Source organism: Symsagittifera roscoffensis, chromosome 9 (assembly GCF_963678635.1).
Source record: "Symsagittifera roscoffensis chromosome 9, txSymRosc1.1, whole genome shotgun sequence".
Classification (NCBI taxonomy): Eukaryota; Metazoa; Xenacoelomorpha; order Acoela; family Convolutidae; genus Symsagittifera; species Symsagittifera roscoffensis.
In genome coordinates, this window is record NC_087070.1 from 5,914,821 (window position 1) to 5,937,200 (window position 22,380).

The 22,380-nt window shown below is 34.8% G+C and overlaps 2 protein-coding genes across 4 annotated transcripts in view; one reads left to right on the plus strand and one right to left on the minus strand.

Moving 5' to 3' along the window:
• LOC134854482 (uncharacterized) overlaps positions 1-18,825 on the minus strand; it is a 43,219-nt gene extending 24,394 nt beyond the window's left edge. The window contains exons 1-8 of one of the 2 annotated variants that reach the window (XM_063870744.1): positions 18,765-18,825; positions 18,125-18,258; positions 17,646-17,841; positions 16,784-16,919; positions 15,647-15,986; positions 14,634-14,889; positions 5,814-5,926; positions 4,656-4,808 (exon numbers count right to left, since the gene is read on the minus strand). In XM_063870744.1, the coding sequence (XP_063726814.1) occupies positions 4,656-4,808; positions 5,814-5,926; positions 14,634-14,889; positions 15,647-15,986; positions 16,784-16,919; positions 17,646-17,841; positions 18,125-18,256 (1,326 nt within the window). In that variant the 5' untranslated portion in view covers positions 18,257-18,258; positions 18,765-18,825. Of the gene's footprint in view, positions 1-4,655; positions 4,809-5,813; positions 5,927-14,633; positions 14,890-15,646; positions 15,987-16,783; positions 16,920-17,645; positions 17,842-18,124; positions 18,269-18,764 lie in introns of both variants that reach the window. The other variant, XM_063870745.1, reaches the window with a different exon arrangement.
• LOC134854484 (AP-2 complex subunit mu-like) overlaps positions 1-22,380 on the plus strand; it is a 193,351-nt gene that overhangs the window by 4,051 nt on the left and 166,920 nt on the right. The gene's annotated exons all lie outside the window — the stretch shown is intronic.

Sequence of the window (22,380 nt, forward strand, 5' to 3'; positions counted from 1 at the left end):
CCTTGTAAGTATAAGCTTGCATCATATCTCTGGTTCTCATGTTAAAGAATAAAGATCTTAAATTTAAAAAAAAAGAGTGATTGCACTATTTATGTCTCGTTTTTTTTTCGCTTTAAATTTGCCTCTTTGACCTAAATTATTTATTGAACCTTTTGATCTGATGTCATATGATATGATTCCTTTACGGGGCAACCTTCAACAAGCCTCTCGTTGGCTTTCTGGTTGTCCTATCATGAGTTATCTTTGAATTTTTGCATATTGTGTTATGATAATTTGATTACTCATGATGAATATTTAAATGAAATAAATAAATTTTTGTTCTGATCTCTCAAGCAGTGAGAACTAACAACTATTTTTGTGTTGCAATCAAATTGAGAGAAACTATAAACATACTAGCAGTTCAAGGTTTTGTCTGCGAATGATTTCAATTTTTATCATAGTTTTGAGAAAATGCTGCCAAAAAACTTGAGGCAGTTATACCAGGTTTCTTAAAATGACATTAATACGAAGTTTTTCATCTCTCATACAAAATAATTAAAAGTGAAATTACTGTCGTACTCTATTATTTAAAACATTAAATATCCCTGAAACTTCGAGATTTAAATTTCAGTTCGATTGGTTTAAAAACACTTATCCACATTATATCAAAAAAAGCTCAGCATATACATACGCGCAATTATTTCGGTAGTTTCCTGGTGTTAGTAAGTTTGCAATTTTTCTGCAAAATCCGGTGTAATATTTTGTAAATCATCTGCTAGAGACTTGCAGAAAATATGAAAAGCATTTGAAAAAATGGTAAGCAAAATTTTGCTAACCTTGCATGAAGAAAGCAAATGTTGCAAGAATTTGCTGCTATATCCTTTATTTCTTTCATTTAATATTTGTTCAAACTCTTTTATTATTTCTTTCTGATGTCTTTTGTTTTTCGATTCTCGATGTAGAGCTCACCGGGAAAATATACGAAGAATTAAATTTAGCTCAGTATCTCTGAAACCTGTGTGAAAAGATGACATTTCAACAATTCCATAACTTAAATGAGCGAAAATTTAATTTCCAATTTGTAGAGAGACAACTTAAATATTTGAACTAGTCGCTCCCAGCTGCCGCCAAAATGAGGCCCCGCTGGAGGTTTGACAACCAATTCTATATCTATGTCCATGAGCGATAGTTTGTCTTTGAAATCAGAACTTCGAGCTAATTCGTTCACTAAGCTCGTCAGAACTTTGTTCGATCTGACGAAAGGAAATCTGTTGTACGATGTTTTTTCGGCTTTCCGCGCCGACAAACGAAAGTCTGATGCAATGACTTGTGCTGTCAGTAGGTGATACTGTTACTTCTACGCCAGATGCGCTGGATGGTTGACTGATTATGAAATTATTATGAAGCAAGATGAAGCATCTGCGAAATATTGTGAACAAAGTTGTTTATGGAAAAAAATTCTACCTTATCGTTTGCAACTCGCTTGTTTATCGCAAGGTTTTAAAAAATACCTTTCATCAAAATATGAAGAAAACAAATATTATGTGATTAAGCAAAAACAACGCGAGACCAATAACTTCGCTAATTTCTCGCTTTTGCTGCGCATTGATCATATGTTTAAGAGCTGCAGATTAGTCAGCTTTGATAATTTGAACTGCCATTGGTTAGTGATTCAAGCCAGTCTATTACAAACTTATTCAGATGGTATCTTTCGTGGATTTTTCTTCTCAGCCAGAAATTGTCGTCCTCAATCTTATTCGCTTCCGTTTCGCTGAAAAACTACGAGAAAATGTCGCAATGAGCTTTCAGAGTTCGCGCATACTCGAAACATCGGCTAGTTTGAGCTGCAGCAAACTTATGTTTTTGCCCATTCAGTCTCATTTAGTCTGCCATTGTACAAGCGTGTCTCCCGCTGTATTTAGCACGCCCCAAAAATGTATAGGAGACTGTTTTTTTAGGCCACTCTTCAGTGATATTTTTCGAGGTTTGCTTTCTTTTTTGGCGCGTTTATTTTTTTTAGTCAATTGAATTCTGTCTTCTTAGGTTTCCTGAATTAACCAAACGAGTTCCAGCAACATTTTCTAGATCACAAACTGGCTTAGAAGGACCTGGACATAGATTTTTACAGGGCCGCATATCGATGCGAAGCCAATCTGCTAGCTCTGTGTGTAATCGGCTATGATAATTTTTCACTTTTTTTTGCAATTTCATGGAGAATTTTCACAATGAATTCCAGCGATCAGGGTCCAAAACTTACATTTCCATACAATATGTCCACGTAGACCTGCAGTTATCCCAAGACAACTTAAATGCATAACATTATCACAGAAATATCAGTGAGTTTGATTACAGCTTTTGATTACAGCTGAATATTGATACGAATAACAATTCTTTTCTAGTCTTTTCTGCGCAAAAGCGTATCGCAAAATCATCCTTTATCATCTGATTAATTCGCTATTTTGTCTTCAGATCTGGAAATTGACATATTTTTAATGATGAAAGTTTTTTTTAAACCGTAGAACCGATCCCATTAAACTTTATCAACATATGTCGACTCCAAAAAAGTCAGTGACAGAAATTGAATTATTATTTCATTTCGGATTTCTTCAGGCCCTAAAAATGATCCTATGCTAGCAAAAATGCCGTCAATGAAAGTTGAATAGGGTGAAACACATGCGTCTGTACTAGGACCACTGTTGTTTTTTTATCTAAATAAATGACCTGCCTCAGAGATGTCAAAATACAAACATATATCTGTTTGCTGACGACACAAACGTAATAGGTATTGGTAACTCGTCATACATAAGTCAAAAAAATTACATCGAACTTCGTCTTAGTTAAATTCCAACAAGCTTAAGCTGAACTTAAAAAAACTGTCAGGATATCTCTAGAATCTAGTGTTTCCAACACAAGGCTCAATTATCCGTTTGTTTTGAATAAAAAATGTATCAGTAAGCTAAGCTCGTGAAAGTATTTAGCAATGAAAATTGATCAACATTTTTATTTTAACTTTCATGTTGCCTACGCAGTACAGAGAATCGGAAAACAATATGGAATTATTAGTAAACTAATACACTTTGTCCCAAGATGGCAATGCAAAAACCTATCATGCAGTATCGAGTCCACATCTATGGATGCTGTAAATTCTGTGCATGAAGCCAGTTTATTTGCTGCATAAAAATACTTGAAATCATGCACTTCAGACGGCAAAGCGATACAGCTGAAGACCTTCTCCGGCAAAATTCAATTTTAATTTTATATGAATTACATGTAATGAATCAATAAATCTTTACTCAAAGTTTGCTTTGAACGAATTGCTTGAAAAATCTGCGCGGACCACTAGTAGTTCTTTCAACAGATTCTTGAAAGCGCATTCTCGAACTGTTTTTGAGATTCAGAGGTGCTCACTTTTATAACCTTTCCATGGAAATCGGAGTTATATCTGACTACTCAGATTCCTTAACTGAAGAACAAGTTAAGAAACGCTTTCACGATATCAAAGACCGTTACATACATAACAACAATGAACTAACTCAAAAATGAAACAGATTTTTGATTAACTATGAGCCCACGCAAAAACTTAATGGTGCCTTCGTCGAAGGCATCGAGGGTTCAAAAAATGGTAATAAAATTTTGAGTTTGAAACCAAGCTTCTAAATTCCGCGTGAGAGTATTGATGTTTTCTTTCTATTTTTCATGTCTCACTCAAATTAGTTGTGTGCTATACCATTATTCGTCCGACAGCTAAAAATCGTGGTTGTGCAAGACAAATCTTTTTATCTAAATGTCTCAAAAAAGTTCTGAACGAACAAAAAAAAATTTAAAAAAAAGCGATAAAACCAGTTCATTCTGGTACTTTGAGAAAAATTTCGTTTGCAAATTTATTCAGCCAGGCAAACTAGGTCGGGTTCCTTTCTTACACAGTTTCATAGCTCAATACAGATTTGCCTGGCTGTGTTCCTATTAAATGTTTGTTAAGAGTCCTTTCATTTTACGAACAAAAATTATGAATAAACATCTTTTTTTTTCTCTTACAAAAACAAGAAGTATCATAGGGAAGACTGTAAAGTCGACATTAGACCCGTTGTCTCTCCTTTGAAACGATTTGGAGAAATAAGTTTCTTAATCTTTCTTCTTTCAAATGTTCTCTATCTGATTGTGGTCTTTTCGAATTTCTTAAACGAGTCCACATGATCAACAAAAAATTCTATAACTGGTAGACACCCAGACAATTTTGGACCAAATTGAAGAAAAAAATTCAGCGGAAATAAAACGTAACTTCAAACGAAAACACTAAACCGTGGAAAAATCAGCACAAATCCAAATTGGTCGATATGCATACAGTTATCAAAAACCTAGATCCGATATTTAGGCCGGGATCAACGAAAATTACATTTCGTTCACTAAGCCAAATAAATTAGAGCCGAAAATCAATAAGCCAACAAAAAAGATAAAATGCATTTTGGCAAGTAAAAACAATGATAGCGCGCAAAATGAATAGTCAACAAATCAAAAGTTAAGAACTTGAATTGTACTAAAATAATTTAGTTTCGAAAAAAACTTGAGAAATAAAGAAGGAAAAAAGTTTTGAAAGAAAAGTTTTTGTGTGAAAAGTTTTCCATAAGTGTTCGAAACTGCCAATTCACTGCACAAACCAACAGCACTTCAGAACTCACCTTGTACAGTCTTGCGGCTATTCTCCTGAGTAGGAGAGGGAAGAGCGAGATGTCCTTGATAGCCCAGAGGGTGAGCTCCGGAGGAGTGAGTACCACGCTTGCTGTCTCCTCCCAACTTGTCAAGTCCAACAGGGGAATTTCATTATCACACATCTACAAATTACAGGGGTCATATCACAATCGTGACTATTCACATGACTAAGAATGACAAATATGTCCAACATAACCATTTAATGATTACATAGCAAAAAGTCCTAAAGTAGACACGTTATAAAGTAGACAACTTCCATATTAACCAATCAGAATCGAGAACACAAACCAAATTTAAAAAGTAAACTATTAGTTCTTATTTATTTCCTAAGTTTGCTTTCTGTTCTCGATTCTGATTGGTTAATATAGTATTTATCTACTTTTTGACCGGTATGAAGCAAAGGTTGTCTAATTTTTGACCGCACTCCCCCTTTAATCAAAAACTGGTTAAACCAATTATTTTTTCAAACAAGGATTGTTAAAATGATTTAACTATTAACCAATTGAGGATCTCTTTAAGTATTTCCCCCATATGGCATTTAGTAGCGAATTGAGGGCCCTTTATAGAGCTAACGCAACGGTCAAGCATATGTGACCTCTGTACCCAGTAACGAATCACAGGGGGAGTACCATAGGGGGATTAAGTAGATGTAAAATAATAATTATATTGATTTCGCACATTTGTTTTTTTAATCTCGATTGTGATTGGCTACTATACGACGTGTCTACTTTATGATACGTCTACTAATGTAAACGGCTAATAAACATTTTATGGCATTCGACACTTCTAGCACGAGGGGTTCCCATGGTCGCTTTAATCGGAACACCGAATATTGAAAACGATGAATTACTCTTAGATACTATTTGCAAAAACCCACTGAAATTGATTTCACCTAAAATGGGAAATCTTCCTTTCTTCACTATGGTTTGCAGAGTTGTCGAATTAGCGAGAATTTCTAGCACATCTATATTTTATTCAAAGGCGAACGAGTTCTACGAAAAGCGTTAAGTAAAATTTCAAGAAAACTTTCAATCGTTGTTTTGGATATTATTTTGGAGTGTAGAAAAAAACTGTACCGCATGTCATTTTACCACTTGGCGTAAAATAAATCCAGAGATTGTTCTCACCTTCTGTATGATCTCGAGTATGAACACTTGTCTGTTCAGCAGAGTGGACACCATGTAAACTATAGAAAGAGCCACGCGGGGCAAAGGACGATAAGATCCATTATGATCACTCACTGAAAATAAAACGGAAGACAAAATAAATAAAGCGAGACCTGGTAAGTAAATAAACCAACGACTAAAAAACATCATATTCCAGAGTCAAAATGTTATACTTTCCCAAAACCTTTCATACAAAATCAAAATCTGGAAGTTAACTTTTCACATTTTCGTAAAATTCAGTAACAAAATCAAACAAAAAATAACACAGAATATAAGCAAGAGAAAAAAATATATAATAGAAAAAAAGACTACTTAAAGTAAGCTTTGTACAAAAACGATGAAGTCGACAGTAACAATGACCGAATTATATTTTTTTCTAAGCTGGAAGTACCTGCTTGATATTCTGTGAATTTGTTATACTGATGCGGGATGAAATGGGTAGTTACAACAATTGGACTTTGCAGAAAACCTCAGTTGTTTTCCCAAGGACAACATTTTCCTTAGAAAAAATTAACGAGCCGGGGCTTCTGCAGGAAAAATTCTCGCCACAGATTTTTCTCCATTGAACCCTTCATCTCAGATTTGATAGGGTAGCTTTTTAGGAAAAGTCAAAACAATTCTAAAAACGGTCAACAACAGTTCAAAAACTTGTCTTTCCGAAATCAAACTTAACTTTCCGCAAAAAGTAGGTAGTGACCGTTTAAGCAGAGAAGATTCTTAAAACGCACGGTATTTTCGAGTAAAGTGGCAGCTTTTGTAGGTAGGTTTTAAAAAATCTGATATTTCGTAAAAACCTGAATAACAGAATTGGCAGGATAGCTTTCGAGAAATGACAAAAAAGTTTCCAAAATCTGTCAACAAATCAAAAATCTAACTTTTCCGAGAATTATAGTTTTTTGAGTAAAAAACTTCGACCTACCCCGTCAGTAGACCCTGTTATTTCGATTGCACCCAAAAACAAAGATTAGAGAATGTGTTGAGGGAACGAAAAAAAATTCTAGAATTTGGGTCAAAACTTCCCCAGCAAACACTTTCGAAAACCGCAGAGTGGAAAAAAAAATAAAAATAGGTTGAGATTTACGCAGGTGCATAGAGAAGCAACCTATCTTTTGTAGGCTTTTGTAGGTATCTTTCCAAGGATAACCGTTTTTTGAAAATCGGAGAGGATTTTTTTGAGAAAAACTAAAAACGATAGAAAAAACTCAATTCTATACATCTTCATAATACCGGTTTTTATCAAACAGGAATTCCACAAAATAAACAAAGCCAGATATTTGAATTTCAAATAAGCAACGGAACAGAAAACGAAGCAGAAACAAAGCCGACAATATTTGAGCAAAAACCAGTTGCGCCGTCAAGTATAATGAAGGAAAAAAGAAAAGTCTCAGAAAACAAAAGTTGAGAGTCACCAAGACGGTCAAAAACAATTTTAAATTTTTAAGCAAAAACCAGTTGCGTCGTCAAGTATAATGAAGGAAAAAAGAAAAGTCTCAGAAAACAAAAGTTGAGAGTCACCAAGACGGTCAAAAACAATTTTAAATTTTTAATCAAAAATTTGATTTTTCAAGCGACACAAATCAAAGTAACTAAGACGATAATTAAGATTTTAAGCGAAACGAAAACAAATACATTATACAATAAGGCTAAGAATTTTGTAAATAATAGTAATCCACTTGCATCTACGACAAAAACTGCTGACCACAGAAGAAAATTCCACAGAGCCGACAAATATATTTATATGAAAAAGTAAAATGAAAAAGTTCAAAAGCTTCCAAAAAACTTTAACAAAAATTCTTGGACCGGTATTATTTGCACACAAAAAAGTTTCCAAAATCTGTCAACAAATCAAAAATCTAACTTTTCCGAGAATTATAGTTTTTTGAGTAAAAAACTTCGACCTACCCCGTCAGTAGACCCTGTTATTTCGATTGCACCCAAAAACACAGATTAGAGAATGTGTTGAGGGAACGAAAAAAAATTCTAGAATTTGGGTCAAAACTTCCCCAGCAAACACTTTCGAAAACCGCAGAGTGGAAAAAAAATAAAAATAGGTTGAGATTTACGCAGGTGCATAGAGAAGCAACCTATCTTTTGTAGGCTTTTGTAGGTATCTTTCCAAGGATAACCGTTTTTTGAAAATCGGAGTGGATTTTTTTGAGAAAAACTAAAAACGATAGAAAAAACTCAATTCTATACATCTTCATAATACCGGTTTTTATCAAACAGGAATTCCACAAAATAAACAAAGCCAGATATTTGAATTTCAAATAAGCAACGGAACAGAAAACGAAGCAGAAACAAAGCCGACAATATTTGAGCAAAAACCAGTTGCGCCGTCAAGTATAATGAAGGAAAAAAGAGAAGTCTCAGAAAACAAAAGTTGAGAGTCACCAAGACGGTCAAAAACAATTTTAAATTTTTAAGCAAAAACCAGTTGCGTCGTCAAGTATAATGAAGGAAAAAAGAAAAGTCTCAGAAAACAAAAGTTGAGAGTCACCAAGACGGTCAAAAACAATTTTAAATTTTTAATCAAAAATTTGATTTTTCAAGCGACACAAATCAAAGTAACTAAGACGATAATTAAGATTTTAAGCGAAACGAAAACAAATACATTATACAATAAGGCTAAGAATTTTGTAAATAATAGTAATCCACTTGCATCTACGACAAAAACTGCTGACCACAGAAGAAAATTCCACAGAGCCGACAAATATATTTATATGAAAAAGTAAAATGAAAAAGTTCAAAAGCTTCCAAAAAACTTTAACAAAAATTCTTGGACCGGTATTATTTGCACACAAAAAAGTTTCCAAAATCTGTCAACAAATCAAAAATCTAACTTTTCCGAGAATTATTGTTTTTTGAGTAAAAAAACTTCGACCTACCCCGTCAGTAGACCCTGTTATTTCGATTGCACCCAAAAACACAGATTAGAGAATGTGTTGAGGGAACGAAAAAAAATTCTAGAATTTGGGTCAAAACTTCCCCAGCAAACACTTTCGAAAACCGCAGAGTGGAAAAAAAATAAAAATAGGTTGAGATTTACGCAGGTGCATAGAGAAGCAACCTATCTTTTGTAGGCTTTTGTAGGTATCTTTCCAAGGATAACCGTTTTTTGAAAATCGGAGAGGATTTTTTTGAGAAAAACTAAAAACGATAGAAAAAACTCAATTCTATACATCTTCATAATACCGGTTTTTATCAAACAGGAATTCCACAAAATAAACAAAGCCAGATATTTGAATTTCAAATAAGCAACGGAACAGAAAACGAAGCAGAAACAAAGCCGACAATATTTGAGCAAAAACCAGTTGCGCCGTCAAGTATAATGAAGGAAAAAAGAAAAGTCTCAGAAAACAAAAGTTGAGAGTCACCAAGACGGTCAAAAACAATTTTAAATTTTTAAGCAAAAACCAGTTGCGTCGTCAAGTATAATGAAGGAAAAAAGAAAAGTCTCAGAAAACAAAAGTTGAGAGTCACCAAGACGGTCAAAAACAATTTTAAATTTTTAATCAAAAATTTGATTTTTCAAGCGACACAAATCAAAGTAACTAAGACGATAATTAAGATTTTAAGCGAAACGAAAACAAATACATTATACAATAAGGCTAAGAATTTTGTAAATAATAGTAATCCACTTGCATCTACGACAAAAACTGCTGACCACAGAAGAAAATTCCACAGAGCCGACAAATATATTTATATGAAAAAGTAAAATGAAAAAGTTCAAAAGCTTCCAAAAAACTTTAACAAAAATTCTTGGACCGGTATTATTTGCACACAAAAAAGTTTCCAAAATCTGTCAACAAATCAAAAATCTAACTTTTCCGAGAATTATAGTTTTTTGAGTAAAAAACTTCGACCTACCCCGTCAGTAGACCCTGTTATTTCGATTGCACCCAAAAACACAGATTAGAGAATGTGTTGAGGGAACGAAAAAAAATTCTAGAATTTGGGTCAAAACTTCCCCAGCAAACACTTTCGAAAACCACAGAGTGGAAAAAAAAATAGGTTGAGATTTACGCAGGTGCATAGAGAATCAACCTATCTTTTGTAGGCTTTTGTAGGTATCTTTCCAAGGATAACCGTTTTTTGAAAATCGGAGAGGATTTTTTTGAGAAAAACTAAAAACGATAGAAAAAACTCAATTCTATACATTTTCATAATACCGGTTTTTATCAAACAGGAATTCCACAAAATAAACAAAGCCAGATATTTGAAATTCAAATAAGCAACGGAACAGAAAACGAAGCAGAAACAAAGCCGACAATATTTGAGCAAAAACCAGTTGCGCCGTCAAGTATAATGAAGGAAAAAAGAAAAGTCCCAGAAAACAAAAGTTGAGAGTCACCAAGACGGTCAAAAACAATTTTAAATTTTTAAGCAAAAACCAGTTGCGTCGTCAAGTATAATGAAGGAAAAAAGAAAAGTCTCAGAAAACAAAAGTTGAGAGTCACCAAGACGGTCAAAAACAATTTTAAATTCTTAATCAAAAATTTGATTTTTCAAGCGACACAAATCAAAGTAACTAAGACGATAATTAAGATTTTAAGCGAAACGAAAACAAATACATTATACAATAAGGCTAAGAATTTTGTAAATAATAGTAATCCACTTGCATCTACGACAAAAACTGCTGACCACAGAAGAAAATTCCACAGAGCCGACAAATATATTTATATGAGAAAGTAAAATGAAAAAGTTCAAAAGCTTCCAAAAAACTTTAACAAAAATTCTTGGACCGGTATTATTTGCACACAAAAAAGTTTCCAAAATCTGTCAACAAATCAAAAATCTAACTTTTCCGAGAATTATAGTTTTTTGAGTAAAAAACTTCGACCTACCCCGTCAGTAGACCCTGTTATTTCGATTGCACCCAAAAACACAGATTAGAGAATGTGTTGAGGGAACGAAAAAAAATTCTAGAATTTGGGTCAAAACTTCCCCAGCAAACACTTTCGAAAACCGCAGAGTGGAAAAAAATAAAAATAGGTTGAGATTTACGCAGGTGCATAGAGAAGCAACCTATCTTTTGTAGGCTTTTGTAGGTATCTTTCCAAGGATAACCGTTTTTTGAAAATCGGAGAGGATTTTTTTGAGAAAAACTAAAAACGATAGAAAAAACTCAATTCTATACATCTTCATAATACCGGTTTTTATCAAACAGGAATTCCACAAAATAAACAAAGCCAGATATTTGAATTTCAAATAAGCAACGGAACAGAAAACGAAGCAGAAACAAAGCCGACAATATTTGAGCAAAAACCAGTTGCGCCGTCAAGTATAATGAAGGAAAAAAGAGAAGTCTCAGAAAACAAAAGTTGAGAGTCACCAAGACGGTCAAAAACAATTTTAAATTTTTAAGCAAAAACCAGTTGCGTCGTCAAGTATAATGAAGGAAAAAAGAAAAGTCTCAGAAAACAAAAGTTGAGAGTCACCAAGACGGTCAAAAACAATTTTAAATTTTTAATCAAAAATTTGATTTTTCAAGCGACACAAATCAAAGTAACTAAGACGATAATTAAGATTTTAAGCGAAACGAAAACAAATAAATTATACAATAAGGCTAAGAATTTTGTAAATAATAGTAATCCACTTGCATCTACGACAAAAACTGCTGACCACAGAAGAAAATTCCACAGAGCCGACAAATATATTTATTTGAAAAAGTAAAATGAAAAAGTTCAAAAGCTTCCAAAAAACTTTAACAAAAATTCTTGGACCGGTATTATTTGCACACAAACAGAATAAATCGATAGCACTTTCAAATAATGCATTTAATGAAGCGTAAAAGCTTGAATCAATTTCAGACGAAAAAACAAGAACGAAGTCGAAACAATTCAATGTATACTAATCTCAACTTGTATTTTAGCTGTCAATTTTTTATTAGAAGTTGAGAAATTTTTATGTTGCTTCAAAAAAACAACATCAAAACTTTTCAACAATTACTAGTTTAAAGTTAGAAAGCTTTTACAATACAAGCTGAGGTTAGCGTACATTGAATTTTTTCGAGTGCGTTGTTTTTTCCCCTGGAATTGATTACAGGTTTTTGCGCATGTTTCAATTATTAATTAAAAGTCCTATCAATGCATTGTCCTTCAACTTTCAACAGCATCAAAGGAACGAAATAAAAACGAGAAAAAACGGACACCTATAAATCATGCTAAAAACTTCGACAATAACCAGAAACTTTCCAAATAAAGAATTTTTACATTTTCTAAAAAAGCGAAACAAAAAACTAAAGAAAAAAATTGCTCCAAACGCTTCAAAATTACAACTGAGAAAATAACTGAGTTCCCAACATATTGACAGAGACGCAAAGCTGCGCTTCGCAAGCACTAGCGAGAACACGACAAAGAAGCAGCTTTATAGAGTGACAAAAAATTAGCCTCGAATTAGTACAACATTGCTACGTATCGGACTCAAATCTGCGACCCTGAAATTTGCAACCTCACGCCCTGCCCTCTCGGCCACGTAAAATTAACAATCGGCAAACACTAGTCACGTATAGAACAGTTACATTTGCTAATAAATTGCAATCAGGGTGACCACTTCGGGCGTGAAAAAATACAGACAGCCTGAATACGCAGCAAAAACTAGTATTCCACAAAAAATTTATTTCGAATGATAGTTTAAATTACAACAAAAAAGAACAAAATGATTCTTTCAAGATCACGTTTACAATCTTCGCTGAAATGTCATCTGATCGGGAATTAATTCCCCTTTGTTCGTTTTGGAGTCGCTCTTTCTTCTCCTTAATATTTTGAAGGACTTTTTCGGCTTCTGCCAATTCTTTTTCTGTTTCTGACAGTTCGCGCTTGAGGACTTTTGACGATCTCCGTTGGTAAATACCAATTTGCCGACGCAACTCGTTGCTTTTCACTTTCAATTTGTCTTCCTCTTTCATGCGCTGCTTCTCAGATTCCTTATAAAGATGGCTTGCTGCAGACATCCGATTCAGAAGAATTTGGGACGGAATGTATTTCTCAAAGGACTCTCTGTCGAAGAAATCAGAAACAAATCTTAGACTGTCGTAAAGATCAGCGCCAGTTCCTGGTCGAAAAACGCCCTCGCTAAATTTCATTTTCGAAAATCCGGCTTCGACAATCATGTTATGAGGAATAACTATTTTTATTGATTGCACGAGACGGCGAAGAGTGGGAGAGGTTGAAAGGAGAGACTGAGTAAACATGGCGTCAAGGGAAGCTTCATTGGTGTGTTCCAGACAAACACTAGCAAGCTCATCTAATGCTTTGACTCCGTTGCAATGCACGTACTTGCATAGGTTACCCAGAACTCTGTTATACTTGTCGGAACTCTGCGTTTCATATATAATATAGCATCTGCGAACGATCGGAGAAAGAAGAAACGGCGAAAATCGGTCAAGTTCCAGTTTAAATTTGTCCAGCACAGAGAGAGTTGCTTCATAGAGGGAATTCGAGTCTACCAACCTCAGCGAGTTTCGAATAGAAGGCTGTCTAGGAAGCGCCGCTGCAGCATCGATATGGATTTTCTGCTTCTCATGTTGCCCCAACTGAATCGCACCATTGCGCACACTGATCAACTTCCCGTCTAACGAGCGCTTTGCCTGTTCCGGCCGACCGGGCACAGCCGCAGCCCATCGGTATTTTTCTCGCATCTGCTGACAGAAGACACATGGCATATCTGAAACATATTTAACATTGGTAGGAACCCTGATTAAAGCAGAATGTCAATGAAACCTTTGCCCCAGCAATGAAATACAGACCAATGTAAAAAAACAGACTTTACAGACCGGTCTGTACTTACAGACCAAGTGGTCACCCTGATTGCAATACGATGCAGCAAAAATGGCACCAAAGACAAACAATTTTGCAGGTAATGATTTGGAATATAAAACAAGCTGAAGGCATGCACACTCATTTTTCTGGTAATAAATTGGTAATCATGGAGCCACATTATGTAAAAATAATTCATTTCAAAAAAAAATGCGAGATATATTGTGGCACCAATATTTGCGACTTGGGTTGGAAAAAAGAATAGTCGTACTATTACACTACGCTTGCTAGAGCTCGATGGTGTGAATACTCGTCCATAGAACATTTAAAACCATTAGAATTACATGCTCGATATGCGGGGTAAGATATCACTTTCTCCAACAACGTGATGGAAAAGGTGACAAAAATATTTGAAGGAAAAGTTCATCGCGCGACTATATGACACATGCTATATTAAAAAAGAAAAAAATTCCTGAAAAAAAGAAAGCAACTAAAAAGACCTAAATAAAAATCCTAATCTACAGCAAGCGGGAATATTATCAAAATGATTCCTGACACTCAGGCGCGGATCTAGGAATTTCTCGAGTGGGGCGGATTGTCTTTTTCTTTTTTAGGTCGAACAAATAGATTTTCTTTCTGTACTCTCCCAGACCACTATAAAAACCCTAATTTGACAAAACGTTCTGGGCCGCAGGCAGATTTTTGAAAACGGAGTTTTTAGGCACTTTTTGGAAAATTTCGACCAAATAATCGCTTTTTTTCGGAGCGCGCTCTCCCGAAAAATTAGTAACGCCTTTAGAAACATTTTAGGGTCAGTCAGCCAAAAATTGATATCTCAAAATAGTACAAAGGGGGGACCCTTTGGGTCGGCAGAGGATCAAATCCCTGCGGGGGTGGGGGCGTCCGCTTCCCCCTACTGCTGATACTAATTGTTTTTGAGTACATACTCAAATAACTAACACGAAAAAAACTTGAAAAAGTTTACATAAACAAAACACACAAAAACTCTTTTTGTCAGAATTACCTTGGAACCTTGCTTTCCTAAATTCATTCTCTTCTTCTTCAAGCGGAACAAACTTTTCCTCATTTTCCTCATCAAGTTGTTTTTTGAGCTCATTTTCCAGCTGATTGTTGGGGGAGGATTTCTTAGCCCCTATTTTCCTGTTGAACTGTTTGTTCCACTCGTGCGCATCTTCTAGCACTTCTATTTCCGTCTCGTCAAAGTGCAACAAACTCCAACTACTTCTGCTGTTTCTGTTCAGTTTCATACCACAAATAAACTGTAACATAAATTTAGCTAATCAAAAGATGGCCTACATGTTTTTGTCTCAATTTCTGAATTTAACAAAACTAAAAAGATCAAATTAAAACTCAAAACGAAACTCGAAATTAATTCGCTTGAAAAGAATTCGTCTCTTTCGACAATTTGTTTGATCATTTAGTTACAAAAATAGCGACACTTGAAAAAAACTTCGTGAAAGTATATAAAGCTACTGTTAGAAAGTAAAACGAACTGAAAAAAAGTTTGAACTGTAATCTAGGGGGTTTTGAGGCTAAAACAAAACTGTTTCAAACAGAGAAAAAATACAAAAGCATAAAAAAGTTTTTTCCAAAAAAGCGGCAAAAACAGTTCGTAACTACTGAACGAAGAAACTTTATTATATTTTTAAAGAACACTTAAGCATGATACATTCGTGAGCATGCAACCAAATCACCAAGAATGGAGACTAAATTTCAAGACTTAGGCTGACAGAGAAAGAACAACGGCCAAAATATTGGTGTCTTATAGAGATGCAAGTTGGAACAGACAAAATTAATTAAAAAGAACAAATAACTTATTTAAGACAATTTCGTAGGCAAAAGCTATTTTTTCAGAAAGTATACTGTCAAGGTCACCTAAAAAACTTAAATTTGCATGAAAAATTGCTAAAAATTGACAGATTGCGCTGTTAAATTAATTCAGTCTGTTCCAACCCTCTGCAACTCTATATTCGTTCTATTGCACTGCAGAACTTTGAAAAAAATCCCCCAACTCACTTCATGAAGACTAAATTTCTTCGCTTCTTTTGCAGATGTCGCTGATGAGTTGAAAACAACGCGGTAGTTACTCGTAGAACTCGGCTCACTATCGCTGTCTTGATTTTCTCGAATCAACCTCTTCATCATTTCGTCCAACAAAACATCCATTTCACTTTTGATCTCGTTCTCTTCACAGTCTAATTCATCTCCATCGAATTCATTGTCGCATTCGTTGGCATCGTCTTCTTCCAATTTGCTCTTTTTTCGTCTGTCTTTGCGACGCTCAAGTGCCAACCTTAACGTGAGTCTGCGTAGCCAGAAATCGTATAAGTATAGCAAGTAGAACTTGTCTTTGTGTCTAAAACGTGAAACGGCTTGAACAGTTATTAGAGAAATATTTTATCCCTGAACAAATGAAGCTTAGCTATTTCACCGCCGTTTTTCTTCAAAAATCTTCGAAAATAAGCTTTTATAGTCTAATTTTGAGTTCCAGGCTCTTTTCCGTTTCCACTCTTTGACTTTTCCAGTTCCAAAAGGATATTTAAAATAACTTTTGCGGTTAAAAATCAAATCGTACTGAAAGTGAGAACAAAACTTTACAACTTTTTTCTTCATTCAAACTGTGGTCTTAAAAGCTTTAGAGAGCCTTATACTGTAATTTTACAAGACGTAGGGCATCTTTTCCACCTCCCCCCCCCCCCACCTTTCAAGTTTTCTGTTTTTATAGCTGTTTCACGTGTTATTATGGCTAAACACGTAATGTTACAACGTACAGTATGAAAAACAAATCTGTTCACAGTTGTTAGTGTGTTCACCATGATAAGTTTCATTGGATTAGGACACCGCTAAAGAAGTTGGACCTACTTAACAATCCCCCCCCCCCCCCCCTATTGTATCTACTAAAGAATCTCCACCCCTGTAAATATAAACAGTAAACTCGCACTAAAGCGTTGTACGTAAATTCGAATTTTGCTGCATTCTGATTGGTCGAAAATTCGCTGCAAGTAATCTGAAAGGGGGGGATGAAAGGGGGGGGGGGGATTGTTAAGTAGATCCAAGAAATTTTTCAAAAGTGAATTTGACAGGTTGGGGGAAAGTCGAAAAGAACCAGTACATGACGCGGTTGTTTTTACGTCAGTAAAATTAGGCCCTAACTTGTGAAAGAAGAAGTCCCTCAGTGAAGAGTGTCTTCCCAGAGGGCCTCCGCCTGCCTCGGGCGAAGTGGACAACATCCACTCCTCGTAACTTCCCCAGACTTTCCACGCAAGACTACAAGCTTCTTGCTTTTCAGCTGAAATGACACGCAATCACGACAAACTGATGTATCGTCCAAGACTTTCAGATTTTGCGAAAACTAGAAAGGTTGCAAAAAAATATGGGACAAAACGAAAAGTTTTTCAGTAACACTCTAGCAAAACTTCAATAAATTAAGCTCACATTGATAATTTTCAAGCAAAAACTGTCCTATTTATAATCTTGCAAAAGAACTGACAACATACAGAAATGACACGACTGTAAGGGCTTTAATATATATCACTGAACCCAGTCCGATGTTTATTTGTGAAAACTAAAACACGACCGAATACAAAGTTCCTCCCCATTTTCAGTGTTCGGAACAATAAATCCAATTCAAAATGAGTTCGAAAAGAAGAAAATCTTCACAAATTTTCCGTTTTCGCAAAACTTTCAGGCACAAGATATTATGAAAATTGAACTTTCACTCAGCAGAAAGTTTCATGTTTGCAAATAGTGGACAGATCTTGTCTAAAGAATCGAGGTGGTCAGAATCAAACATTGAGTTTGAATCTAAAATGAAGCAACTTCTGTTTCATGAGCGAATTCTGTGAAAATAGGTCAGCGGAAAAAATCCAGTAACCATCCTTGCTAATCGCAAGGTAATGAATCTTAACGTATTTGTTAAAATTAATATTTCCCAAATATTTGAAATATTCACTTAAAACTGTACTACACTTAGCTGTACTGTGCAGAAACTTATTGTGAACGTATGGTAACTAACTTGGTCCTAGATGCTGGAAGGACACTTCCAAGTACTTCCTTAGAACTGTCTTCACAATTGAAAGAGTGTCGATTGGAGGAATCTCCTTGGCCAAATCCACCATCCGCTTAACTTTATCTTGAGCCTTCATGTAATGTTTGGCTGCGCCCTGGCTAGGCGTGAAATCATGTGCACCGTCAATTCCATCGCCTTTCATCTAAACTCAGTTCAAATACAATTACTCTTTAACTGAATCATTCTTAAGAAGCCGCCTATTGAGACCTCTTAAGTGTTTATTTTTCGAGAAAACTCAAAAATTGGCCATAACGCGCCTCGAGATAACCATAACGCGCCTCGGGTCATAACGCGCCTCGGGCCATAACGCGCCTCGGGCCATAACGCGCCTCGGGCCATAACGCGCCTCGGGCCATAACGCACCCCATTAAGGAAGGACATAACAAATTAAGCTGAGGAGAAAAAGAAAAGAGTGAACAACTCACCTGCGAGAATCCTGCTTCAACTTCTATCAGCTGTTGAGACTGTACAGAGCAAATTTTGCAGAAGTAGTGACCATCTAGCAGTTCGAACTCGGTCCCCTCGCAATTGTCACACACATTCGCCGCCATTGCCATTTCTGTCAAGCTCTACAGATATGATACGAACGAGAAATGTCCCCGAATAAACTATAACTTCTAGAAGCTTGTAGAACTACAACCTCATTTGAGAGATTCGCTTTGAGATGAAATAAAATCATAGAGCCGCCCTCGAATAAAATACATCCTTTTCAAAGCACAAAGAAAAAACACTTCTCCGTAAAACTGTTCCTTAACATCAAATAAATTATTAACACATAAGATATTTTACCCCGGAAACGAATGTTTTAAAATACTGTTCAAAATACTTGGCTTACGAATAGTAAATAAAAACATACCCAACAAAAGGTTGGAAAAATGTGAAAGGAGAAGAAAACCGAAAAAAAAATTGATTGAATTGACCAGTTTAAAGCTCTTTGAATTTCAATAAAAATTTTTGATTGATTTTTTTTGGATAAAATTACAAGTCAAAAATCACTTCGTTCTTTGTCACTGAAAAACACAGCTATCATGAAAAAGAATATATTAAAAAGTTTCACTAACTCACCCGATCAAGACTTCAATTCAAATTGTGTATTATAAAATCAGTTCGGCCATCGACTTTACCTGAAAAGATTTAGTAGTTAATGAAAGTAGGAGCCAGTCACATTAGCGGACTACGATACAAAACTGGTAATAACAATCACAGAATTGTCAAATATTAAGAATTCTTTCACAAAAAAAAGATTTTTTCGACTTTTTATTACAATAGAAAATAGATTTGGGAAATGGTTAAAGTAATATTAAGATTTAAAAAACCGAGTAAACAGTTGGAACGGAACTGTGCGTTGACAAAAAAAACTCACTTCTCACGTTCAAAAGTCACATTCTTTTCATAAATGTCTAATAAGGATGTCTAATGTCCTCCTATCGCCACTTGGATCGCCATTCTCGAGCTACAGAAGCTTCACCAGTTTTAGCTGCTTCACTTACCCTAGTTATCTCAGCTGATAGGCAGAACATATTGGAGTATTAGATATGCGAACGACTTAAAGATATTGCGCGAATCAATAATAAGTAATCTATGACTCATCGGTGTAAATTAGAACTGCTGTAGTATTTTGCAACACAGAGACGAGAGGGAGCTTCGCATCACTTGCGATACGAAACAAAAATAGCACAGAAAAAATTATTTAGTTAAAAAAGGCCAAAAAAAACAAGATTTACCAAAATTTTCAAAAGCTTTTCTCTTTTCGTGTCGAAAAAAAAATCTTCGTGAGAAAAACATGCCAAACCAACTAATTGAAACTTGAATTAACTTCAGAAAGAACTTACCAAGGCGGTAACAAGCCGGTTAGTACCAAACTTTCGACTTTACCTGAAAAGATTTAGTACTTAATGAAAGTAGGAGCCAGTCACATTAGCGGACTACGATACAAAACTGGTAATAACAATCACAGAATTGTCAAATATTAAGAATTCTTTCACAAAAAAAAAGATTTTTTCGACTTTTTATTACAATAAAAAATAGATTTGGGAAATGGTTAAAGTAATATTAAGATTTAAAAAATCGAGTAAACAGTTGGAACGGAACTGTGCGTTGACAAAAAAAACTCACTTCTCACGTTCAAAACTCACATTCATTTCAAAAATCTCTAATAAGAATGTCTAATGTCCTCCTATCGCCACTTGGATCGCCATTCTCGAGCTACAGAAACTTCACCAGTTTTAGCTGCTTCACTTACCCTTGTTATCTCAGCTGATAGGCAGAACATATTGGAGTATAAGATATGCGAACGACTTAAAGATATTGCGCGAATCAATGATAAGTAATCTATGACTCATCGGTGTAAATTAGAACTACTGTAGTATTTTGCAACACAGAGACGAAACGGAGCTTCGCATCACTTGCGATACGAAACAAAAATAGCACAGAAAAAAATATATAGTTAAAAAAAGGCCAAAAAAACGAGATTTACCAAAATTTTCAAAAACTTTTCTCTTTTCGTATCGAAAAAAAAAATCTTCGTGAGAAAAACATGCCAAGCCAAATAAATGAAACCTGAATTAACTTCAGAAAAAACTTACCAAGGCGGTAACAAGCCGGTTAATACCAAACTTTCGAAGCCCTCAAAACAGACACACACGCACACACACATACACACGAATATGAAACTTTTTGCGCTCGCCAACCAATACAATGTCAGACCACTACGCCGATATAAAACAAGCTGAACTTTTCAAACCAAATAACAAATAGAAAATAGTAAAAACGATATAATGAAATTATACCAAATGAGAGTTGGTAAATTAACAACTAATACAAGTAAAAAGCATGTTTCGAATACAAGGGGTGCTCAACATATGAACCACACCAACAACAAAACAATTTTGAGAAACTGATTCAGCTTTTTTCTAGGAAAAACTCTTTAACTGTAAAAAAAACCTTATGTTCCCATTGGATAACGCTTGTTAATCGCAAGCAGGAAAGAATTTGGAGATGCAAAATTTAAACTAGAAAGACATCGAATCAGTGGTCAAGCACTGAAAAATTCAAAATTGTCTTCAACAAATTTTACAGATATACATTGCTAAGAACTGCTGTAACAATTCTGATGCAATACCTATTCGCACTGCGACATCCTTTCCGACGCTAAAAAAACTGTTAAAACCAAATCAAGTTATTACACATAGGCTAAACGGAGTTACGCATCACTTGCGATACATTTCAGGCGTAGTATAACAATCTAGAGATTATGGAAACAACTGAGACGGAAACAACTAACTCTAAGCTGAAAAGGTATATTTGTTAGTATTAACCGAGTGGCACCAAGTTGAAAATAAGTGTTAGACGCCCACTGAACCGAAAACAGTTCAAAAATGCCATACGAAATTGTCAAAATTTTCTGAGCGATAATGTTTTCGAAAATTGAATTTTTACAGCTTAAATTACCCGATTTATAAACCATTTTGTTCTTCAAACGACACACAGTACTCAAAACAAGACAATCGGGTGCAACGGCAACCGCGTTACCTTTAACTATGTGGGAAGGCGTCTGGAAGTTTTTTGAGGTCAAAAAATCAAGTCCAATTTCTTACAGATTTATAAATAAAAATCTAGTTCCCTGTTACAAGACACTTGCTCATGCTTAAATTTAAGAAAAACTCCGTGCTGTGGCAAGTCTACGCGAAAAGGAAAGAAGCTTAAAATGTATCTATAGAAATGTATAAAAATCGTAACTTTTGTTAACAGGTTTAATGTCACTAGCACTAATCTCAGCTAGTATTTTAAACTTTTACAAAATTTAGGCACTCTTTCAAGCGTTTAGTCTCATGAACAAATCAAACCGTTCATCAGTTAATAAATAAACACAGAAAGGCAGCTGAAATTAAATTGAAAAACAAAACTTTGCAAAAAAAAAACTTTTTTATCGCAAGCGTTATTTTTTTTCACTTAAGACGGGATGTTGAGATATTTTCATGTTGCTTCAAACTAATTACTTTCAATTATTACAGGATTGAAAAAAAAAACGAAAAAAAGATACGACAAACGACGAGAAAAATAGATACCTATAACACATGCCACAAATTTCAAAATTAGCCAGGAAATAATCCTAAAAATGAACTTCCACGAAAAACTGAAAAGTTGCTCTTTACATTGTTCACCACATATTTCTTTACCACAGTTACCGCATTTTCAAGTCATATGTTTCTGTAGATACCCATAAAACTAAAAACTCATGTAATTGAAACAAAAAAAACTACACAATTTCTATTACTCAAAAGGCTTTAAAATTAAACTGAAACTACAATTTGACACCCAAAATATTAAAAAATTGTCCAAACGACATAAAAACTTGAAAAAATGAACTTGGAAAAAAGTCAATGAATTAAGGGAAAAAACGTTCAAACTTTCGAACAAAATAGACTGCTCTGTAATCATGTTCTTGTTGTTTGATCCATTTTATACTTTCCTCTAAATTTAAACTTACACTTTCATTTGTGGAATCATTTTTCGTAATGTCAGACTAATCTGAAAAAAAAACATGATTGCTGAGAAATCTATTTTGTTCGAGTTAGAATTCTCTGCAATGATGTTCTTTAATGTTTTCTAATGAATATTTCCCTCTATAGATTCCTAGTTATAATTTGGTTTGCAGTATCACTTTTTGTATCACTTGGAT